The sequence below is a fragment of the Felis catus genome, chromosome C1 (assembly GCF_018350175.1).
Source record: "Felis catus isolate Fca126 chromosome C1, F.catus_Fca126_mat1.0, whole genome shotgun sequence".
In the NCBI taxonomy this organism is placed as follows: domain Eukaryota; kingdom Metazoa; phylum Chordata; class Mammalia; order Carnivora; family Felidae; genus Felis; species Felis catus.
Window position 1 is genome coordinate 134,051,435 of NC_058375.1, and position 10,140 is coordinate 134,061,574.

The 10,140-nt window shown below is 35.2% G+C and overlaps 1 protein-coding gene across 2 annotated transcripts in view; it reads left to right on the forward strand.

The window, feature by feature from the left end:
* Nucleotides 1–9,059, forward strand: part of KYNU (kynureninase) — a 122,852-nt gene extending 113,793 nt beyond the window's left edge. For both annotated transcript variants that reach the window (XM_045033720.1, XM_011285295.4), the window contains 2 exons: nucleotides 3,453–3,683; nucleotides 5,778–9,059. In XM_045033720.1, the coding sequence (XP_044889655.1) occupies nucleotides 3,453–3,683; nucleotides 5,778–5,915 (369 nt within the window). In that variant the 3' untranslated portion in view covers nucleotides 5,916–9,059. The remainder of the gene's footprint in view (nucleotides 1–3,452; nucleotides 3,684–5,777) is intronic.
* Nucleotides 9,060–10,140: the final 1,081 nt, after the last annotated feature.

The following is a 10,140-nucleotide window of genomic DNA, read 5'->3' on the forward strand; positions in this document are numbered from 1 at the left end:
TTACTAAACAATGCATGTCATTCTTCTTATTCTTTACCTAACTGTTAAAATGTTCTACTCCCTCGATGCCAAGTGGGTAAGCATCGGTGTGGCAATCATATTGCTACTGTGCTTAAGTTATTGCATTGAAAGAGATAGGTGATTGAAAAAGTTTGAATCAATGAGAGAAATATGCATGAATCACAGTGCCTGTCTTTGTTGTAGCTACTTCTCTTTCAAAAAATATTCTGCATAGTCAAATACCAATTAGAGGAGAGATTCTAAACTTAAGAATCAGTGTACATGGATGGATATGATCTCAGTTTTGCAACACAGTGATTTTTTACAAGTATTAATATGGTTTTGTTTATAATGACGTGTGCCTCCAGTTGATTGATAACATGAAAAATAGCACCTTGTAATCAATTTCAAACTGTCCTTTGTTTATATTAGTGGCTCTTAATCATTTGTATTATATATTTATATGGTACAAATGCATATGGTAAAATATGGTACAAATTTTACATATAAAAATATGTGGATCAATAGAAACTAAGGTAGGAACCAGGAGGCATACACTCTACCCCTCACTGAGGCACCAAGTATGACCTTAGACAGGTGACAACTTTCTCTTTACTATATATATACTCTTGAGTTCATCTGTCTCATTTTTAAGATGAAGATGTTTAGACCAGAGTATTTCAGAAGTCTCCTCAATCTTTTCAATTGCTAGCTTGAAATTAAAAATACATCTATTTTATTTTGTAGGGTCATACTTGCATGCAATGATAAGTAGACAATTTTTAGAACATTTCAGTATATGAATTTATAATGAAGTAAATAGCTCCAAAATACAAAATTAGAGTGTTCAATTAAAATACACATCAAGTAGGGCGCGTGGGTGGCTCAATCACTTAAGCGTTCAACTTTGGCTCAGGTCATGATCTCACATTTCATGAGTTTGAGCCCCACGTTGGGCTCTGTGCTGATAGCTCAGAGCCTGGAGCCTGTTTCAGATTCTGTGTCTCCCTATCTCTCCGCCCCTCCCTCCCTCATGTGCATACAGGTTCTCTCTCTCTCTCCCTCTCTCTCTCCCTCTCAAAAAATGAATAAACATTAAAAAAATTTTAAATACAAATCAAATAAGGAGAAATGTACTATGTGTTTCCTCAGAAAGTTATTAGGCAGCCAATTTTAAGAACCGAAGAGAAAAAAAATGCAACAATTGAAAATGTCATGCTATACTTCTTTTTCCTGTTTAAACTTATCTAACTTATCTAGCTTTGTATTCTTTTTGCTCAGTAAGAAAAATAACCCGAGTAGTTGAAACTCTGCCAAGAATTGTTATAAGCTGAATATTTTTAACCTACAGTTTTCATTTTTTTATTTAAAAAAATCGTCCTTTCTCAATACTGAAAGCATAGAAATAATGAGAAGCTAAAAAGAAAAGAAGATATTTATTCTATTCTCCAGTTAACTCCTATTATCCCCTCTTAATATTTTTATGTGATGTCTCAAAAGAGACCTTTACACCCTCTGACAGGATTTTAAGAGTGCCTAACCATGCAGCTGCCCTTACTGTGGTTTAATGATGGAAAATGGTTTCATATTTTAAAGTTATTTCATTATCAAAGAGTAACAGTATGTCAAAATTGAAACCGTCATAAAAAAATTTAACTTTAGTTTCTAGTTATCAGAGAAATCTGCAAGAACAAAATCTCCTTAAAAAAAAAACACAACAATAAAGTTAAATAATATTCCCCCAAGTCTTACTAACCTATAAACACAAATGAAATATCATTAAAGGTAGTACTTCGCACATTGCTCTTACCTCTCTCTTATGGGGCTTATAGTAGAACCAGAAAGTTTTTCAGAATTATTTATAAATGAAATTTACCTTGAATTACTATTAATGTCCAAAGAGAAGATTGGGAAAATTCCTCTCCTATTCTTTTATTCCTATCCTGGCAACCAAACCACATGTGGGTGGTGCCTTGCCTGTCCCTGCTCCTGCCCTTTACGAGATTTGGTTCTAGACCCAGGCCCTCTTCATCCAAACAGGCTTCTGTCTTCTGAAGAATGTCTTCTGAAACAGACATCAAACCCTACTTGTAGCAAACTCTCTTCCATAGTCTGCAACATCTGGCTGCAGAGAGACAGATACCATTCTATCCTGTTTCTCTTCTTTTCCTTGGGTACTGTTACCATCAATACAACTCCCTTGGTCTCCTTCAGCCAAATCCATACCTTTCATGCAATATAGGTCATTTGCCCAAATGGTTTGAGTTCTATTAGAATGCCTGCTCACACATGCCACATGTATATACCAAAATAACTATTTTCACAAGCTTCATAAAGTCTAGATGTCACTGAGTGACCCTATCTTAGCTCTGTGGCATAACATGATACAGAAAAGGGATATTAAGTGACATGCCAGTGCATCACGCTCTGTTTGCAGTTCATTCAGTTCTTATATGTAGGATATATTTTTAAACTCTACTTGACCTTAAGAGATAAGCTAGAAAAGCGTGTCTGTTCTGACCTCTAATGTTCCAATACCAGTTATTGTGTGCACTTGTCACTCATCTTAATATAAGAAACTTCAGGCAGCAAATGGCAGTATTTTCACACCAGTGCTAGAGTTTAGCAGGGGAAAAAATGATGAAAGAAGGAAAGATAAAAAGGAAGAGAGAGGGAAGAAAAGAGACAGAAAGACACAGAGAGAGAGAAGCAAACCTAACTGCCTCAGTACTAACATATGTATTATCTAACAGAAAAAAAATGGTTTCATCATAATCAATTGGGACATGTTTTCACTAGTTTTTAGTGGTGAAAGCCCAAATAGATATGTTCATTGAATAACTATGGTTTCATGGTTTGTTTCCCTGACTGACAAAACTTAGCTTTATTATTTAACTGTTTGTTTGCTTACTGTTATGCTGGGGAGATTTAGAAATTACTAAAAACAATTATAAATAATGTTGATAACACTTCCTTCCATATATACACGGGTGTTTAACTCTTATTATACTTTGGTGTGGACCAAAATACTTTGTATCAGAATGAAAAAAAAAAAAAAGTCTTCTTGATTATGATTGTGTAAAATGGCTTTGGGGAAAAGGTTTGACTTTCATGATCTTTAAATGCATTTATTAAGGTATGTTTTTCTTGTACTAATTATACCGAGCTAATGTAAAGTAACTGTATAGGAACACTATAGTACCTTACTTTTCCTTCTTCTTCAGCAAGTATTGTTTAAATGACATTTATACAGTTTTTCTGTCACGGAAACCTTTCCATTTGGCTTTTAACGGCCAAGCATTTAACAGAGGATATGTTTTTACAAAGGATGGTCTAAAACGGGATGTTTTTGGAAAGGTCAAGAGTGTGCATTTCCTTTTTTCTTTCAGTTAATTTTTGCTTCTTTGCAGATCAACAAGACACTGTTAATCTGATTGTTTCTCATTCTGTAGATCTTTAAGCAAGCGACTATGAAAGCATTGAGGAGAAAATCTGTTTTGCTAACTGGTTATCTGGAATACATGATCAAGCATTACTGTAACAAAGATAAAGCAGATACCAAGAGACCATTTGTGAACATAATTACTCCATCCTGCATAGAGGATCGTGGCTGCCAGCTAACACTAACCTTTTCTATTTCAATACAATATGTATTCCAAGAACTAGAAAAACGAGGAGTGGTTGTAAGTATATCTCTTGCTTTGCTACCAGGCTTTCTCTCTGGGTGGCACGTTGGGGTTCTTTGGTTAATTCACTGTTGCATGTTATTTCATGAGTCAGTTTGAGAGGATAGATTATGTGTCAGCTAAGCATGTGTCACTGTGTTAATTGAAGGGCATAGAGATCTGTCATTTGTGATAAAAGGGATAAAAGGGAAGAAACCACAAATTTTGGATGAGGAACCAGCCTTCCATAATTTATTCATTCTTTTTATTACAGTTTGAGCAGGAAAAAAAATGGTTTCATCATAATCAATTAGGACATGTTTTCCCTAGTTTTTAGTAGTGAAAGCCCAAATAATATATGTTTGTTGAATAACTAGAATTGCAGAACATAATATGGTGGAGGAGGAGGAAAAAAATCAGTCTTATTTAGTTGTTTGATTGAGCCAAGTCATTTTCAAACCTGTCATTTTAGTAAGAAGAGAGCTGTAAACACATCTCAGGGATGTTAACACTGTATGAAATAATTTTTTTTTAAACGCTTGGACCTAAGTGGTCATTCTATTTCTTGAAGAAAATAAATGTTAATAGGGTGATTTCAGGAAAAATGGTGGTCCTGTATCTATTTCCAGTAACCATGTAATTTAGGAATTGCTCCACTCATGTCATTCTTTCTCTCTCTCTCTCTCTCTCTCTCTCTCTCTCTCTCTCTCTCTCTCTTTTTAAAAAAAGAGCATGAATTGGGGCAGAGGGAGAGAGAGAATCTTAAGCAAGCTCCATGCTCAACATGGAGCCTAGCCTGATGCAGGGTTTGATACCATGACCCTGGGATCATGACCTGAGCTGAAATCAAGAGTCAGACACTCAACTGACTGAGAAACCCAGGTGTCCTGGTCCACAAACTCTTGAGGAGAGGTTATCTCAGATTCCAGAGGCACAAATCCATATGTTAGTGTTCCAAGTCAATTTCTACCATTTGTAAGCTGTGTACTCCTAGAAAGTTTGCTCACATCTACTGGCTTGAGTTTTCTCATCTGGATTTTGGGTGCAAATTACTTGTCTCCAAAATTTGTTATGGGAATTAAATAGTCCAGCACAAATAAACAATTTATTGTATTGTCTAACCCATAGTGAGGGTTTCTTAAAGATTAATAATAGTGATCTTCAGGCTAGACCAAATTATCTGGGTCCATTTCATGACATTTCAGGGATACAGCCAATTCTTTACCTGTGAGATTAAGGATTAGAGGATTATGTAAAAATAATTGACTAAAACTCTCTAGGTGTCAAAGAGGTTATCATTCATTTCTTTTTTTCATTTTTATTTATGTATTTTTGATTTTAAAGAGAAAGTGAGAGAGAGCACAAGTTGGGGAGGGAGGCAGAGGGAGGGGGGGTGGGAATTGAATGTTAAGCAGGGTCCATGCTCAGCAGGGAGCACAATGAGGGGCTCAATCCCAAAACCCTAGGATCGTGACCTGAGCCAAAATCAAGAGTCAGATGCTCAACTGACTGAGCCGCCTAGCACCCCATTTTATTTATCTACTTTTATTTTAAGGTTCTCATTTATTCTTTTATTTTTTTTTTTATTTTTTAAGTTTTTTATTTATTTTGAGAGAGAGTGAGAGCACAAGGGGAAAGGGCAGAGAGGAGAAACAGAATCCTAAGAGCCTGCGCAGAGCCCAATGTGGGGCTAGAACTCACGAACCGTGAGATCATGACCCAAGCCAAGATCAAGAGTAGGACACTTAGCCGACTGTGCCACCCAAGTGTCCCTAAAGTTCTCATTCATTTAAATGTGCTCAAGGGTTCCAGGCTCTTAGAGTCTCCCCACAGATAAATTGCATACATGACTTACTGGATGCTTCAAGAGGATGAATGCTGAAGGAATGCACTTTGGTGGGATCCTCATGATTTTCACTCATATTTTAACTATTATTAAGAGGAGAGTTCAAATAACACAGAAACATTGTATTTTACTAAAATTAACAAAAGGCTTATATATTAAGTTTTAGGGAAATCGGCATGATTGCTTTATGCAGTTTTATCTTGAATGTAGATTTTCATTATGTGAAAAGCGCTAACATTCCTGTGGCTTTATTTTCTCCACCACAGTGTGACAAGCGGGATCCAGATGGCATCCGAGTGGCTCCAGTTCCTCTCTACAACTCTTTTCATGATGTTTATAAGTTTATCAATCTACTTGCTTCTGCACTTGACTCTGCAGAAACCAAAAATACCAGTGTTCTCTAGAACAACTTAAGTAGTACTAAGAGCTACTATATTTTATTATTTTTGTTCTTATTTTAATAATTGGAAATTTTTTCAAAACCAATTGCACATAACTGGCAATGAATCATTTAGTTTACAGAAAGATCTGATATATTTTCTCTAAATGTCTGGGGTTCTGAGGTATCCACATGTCTGTTCAATTTCTCCATGCGTGGTGGATCAAAGTTTTCATTGGTCCAAGTATTATGTATACAGTCTTAGCTAGCTGTCACATTTCATGGTCAGTGAATGTTTTATGTTGATTTAATTTATAATTTGACTGACAACTTCATAATATATGTGCAATTTTTTTGTGTCAATTTTAGAAATGTCGCTTTAGTTTTAATTTACCAAAGAGGTTCTTATAGTCACTGTAATTTTGCAGTCTGATATATGTATGATTTTGCAGTATTCCATCCAACTCTAATCTAAAGAACAGAAAATACATTTTCTAGGGTAGTAGCTTTCAAATATTTTGACCACAGTCCACACTAAGAAATATGTTTAATATCAGATACCAGTATTTATATGTGTTTATGTCTTATTTTATTGATTCTAATATACAAACTTTTATCATATTTCAACATCTGTGAAAGAAGAATTTTTTTCAGTTTTCAATCAATGATTCTTACATTGCTACTGACCATTCTTTCATGTTACCATCCTTGACATTAGCACGCTTCTCACAATGAATAGATAGCATCTTAGATATGATATTTTTTAATGGTATATATACCAAAAGCAAAAGTTTCATAAATCAGTAGTGCTCTGCTATTTATTATTCATTTTATCTCATCACATCAAATTCTGGTTGAAACTCATTGAACCTATTTGCCCACCGACTCTTGGATCCTAATCCATTTTTCAAGGTTGTCCCTTTTTTTAATGTTATCACTATTGCTTTTTTGTTTGTTTGTTTGTTTTAATGGGAACCTCTCCTAATAGAAGGCTATTTTTTAAAGAGTTTATTTATTTATTTTGAGAGAAAGAGATAGAGAGTGTGAGTGGAGGAGGGGCAGAGAGAGAGAGAGCAAGGGAGAGAATCCCAAGCAGGCTCCACACTGTCAGCTCAGCTCCTGATGTGGGGATCAATCTCCCAAACAAGGAGATCATGACCTGAGCCAAAATCAAGAGTCAGGACACTTAATGGACTGAGCCACCCAGGTCAACCCTCCACCCCCCATAGAAAATGTTACTCTGTCTCTGAAACAGTGAAATAAATCACCCCAAGATATTGGCAATTGAGAATTAGAATTAGCAAATGAGAGCTTCATCTCTCAACCTCTAACCCAAATCTATGGCCCTTTCTTTCCTCCAGGAAAACTACACTTACACTCAGCCCTGTTGGACTTCCCTGGTTTTCAGTTGTTGATACTGCAACCACTACTCATGAATTGGCAAAACAGTCTACATTTATATACACGGGCAGCAAGAAAGAGTGACTGCAATGTAATCATTGTCCCTGATGAACAAATTTGAATGGAAATAACTTACACAACCGCTAGAGTTAAATAAAAAGATGCAGGACAGACACCAATGCCAGCAACTATTGATATTTATTGAATAGTCACCACGTACCATGTATTGTGCTAATCTAGTTATATATTATCTTACTTATTTGAGTGGTTGCATAACTGCTTTAGCAAAGCTGCCGCCTCCAACTTTGGCAAAACTCATCTTTGTGGATGGAAAAGTTCTCAAAACCCTAAAATTCGACTATATACAACTTCATGTAGGAGAAATCGTTTTGAAGCTCACAGATGTAAGCAAAACAGACATGGTTTCAGCTCTCAGGGAACATGTAGCTTAGTGGGAGAAATGGGTAGTAAATATATAAACACCCAAATAAACATATGAGTACAAACTGTAAGTTTTATGAAAGAAAAACAGATGATACTGTAAGAAAAATCTCAAGGGTATTAATTAGATGGTCAAGTAAGGGGAGGTATATGGTAGTGCTTATAACTTTAAATTCTAAAATATCAGGCTAATCACATTAAAATTGCATCAAGTTATACATACAAACCATTTAAAGCATACTCAGCACTATGTCATGCGGGTTAAGAAACAAAGCATTAGAAATTCCCTTTCTCCCTGCTTGCATTCCCATTTCTCCCCAAATCCAGACATAACCATCAAATCATATTTTGTGTTAACCATTTCCTTACTTCCATTGAAGTATTACACCTATGTATGCACCATAAAATATATATTAGCTGATTTTGCCCTTGTGTGAACTTCATGCAAATTTAATTGTGTTGTTTATATTCTGCCTCCTTTGCTCAGTGTCAGGTTTTTGAGATTTATCCATTTTCATCCATTTTCATTGCTGCTCAGTGTTCTCGTATATATTTGGGGTTATTAGTTTATTCTACTACTAGTGAACATTTGAATTCTTCCCAATATCTTTAATATTGCAACAATGCCGCTACTAACATTCTTGGTACACAGATTCAAAAGTTTGCCCAGGACATAATAACTGTGAAAACGTCAGGTCAAAGGACCCACACGTGTTCAACTTCACTAAGAAGTAGCAAACTCTTTTCCAAACTAGTTGTACCAGTTTCCATTGCAACCAATAGGAAATGGGAGATCTCTTCTCTCAATCCTTGCCGATAGTAGCTGTTGATTGATTGCCTTTGTTACATATGCAGACTTACATAGCCAGGGTGATTACTAAAATAACAGAAAGAATGTTATTCAATAGAACAGAATGAATGTTCTACTTCAGCACAAGTAGAAGGAGAAACAGAATGAGGAGATACACATACACTGCTGTTTATGCTTCAGAAACCATCCTTAATCTATGGATTGAGACAAGACTAGAGTATTACCTGACTTTTGCCCTTGCTCAGCCCTTTCCCTCCCCATATTCCCTCTTTCATAGTTTTTTCTGATGAGCATTCTTTCAAAAAAAACATATTAATTCAAACATTGCTCTTTATTTCTAGGAAACCCAATTTAACAAAGCATTGCCTTCGTCTAGTGCTAATAACCATAAGCCTTTTATAGTCCTATATTCAATGTCTGATAAATTTCAGTTCTGTTTCTGTTGTTTTTCACGAATAATACTTGTTTACTTGTGTATATTGTGCTTGTTAACTTTAAACTACTCATTTATATTGACTCCTTTGGAATTCTTTGAGAACTGTGTTAAAAGTCTTTCCAAAGATACTCATTTTTGGTTCTGCCAATTTCTCAGGGTCATTTCTGACACCAAAACACTTAAAATTTTTGTTTTCAGGTTTTTCAGATCACATGGATAGTATGAAATTGGATGTATTAATCCTTTTGAGGGCCGATTTATAGTTACAAACTCTCTGAAGATACTAATTTTTCTTGCTGACCTTTTAACATGTTGTTTGGTTGCCAGCATTTTAGAGGGCTCTTCCATCAGTTTATTTATGTGGTCGGTTCTAAACTTGTTCAATGTCCCATTTAGTTATCAGCACTGAAGCTCAATCACTCTAGGATGTGGCAGACACTTTTAGGATGCAACACATACTTTTACTTTCTAGGTTTCTGCTTTTATTCTATTTTGAGGTTTTTAAATTTTCTTACTTTCATGCCATCTCATTTTAAAAGGCTTTTTTTTTGCCATTGATTTTTATTTGTGTTTTCAATAATTTAATCCCCCACGATATGCTCTAAACTGTCATGAAATGTCTTATGACCAAAAAGGAAAAATATTATGCACTTTCTGTTTTCTCCATAGAAAGTGAATTGTGCTTCTTAATAACTCATGCACATTTATATAAATACAATTCTTTTACAGTGATGCCCTTGGGAGTTATTGTACTACATAGAGCTGTTTGTGTAGCACTAAATTATACTTATTATACAAAACTGACTGTGGAAAAGGCTGGGTGTGAGGTCAATAACTAAATTTCAAATTAAAGAAGTAAACTTTTTCTACAGTTATTTTTTTTCCCAGTAACTACCTACTTACTGTTGTGTTCAAAATTATGTGAGTTTATATTCAAATTGTGCTATGTGTTTTTTCCATAAATTGAAATTGCTAGAACATTGATTTTGAAGTAAATGGGTTTTTGCATCATCTAAAGAAGGAAACCTGCAAACACCCTGAAAGCATCATATTATAAAGCACAACATTGGAAATCACTGGATTAAGGCATCCTGTAATTAAACTGATAGTTTTGATGCTTATGTGGGTCATTAGCATCTGTATTCAGTGTTTTCAAAATGT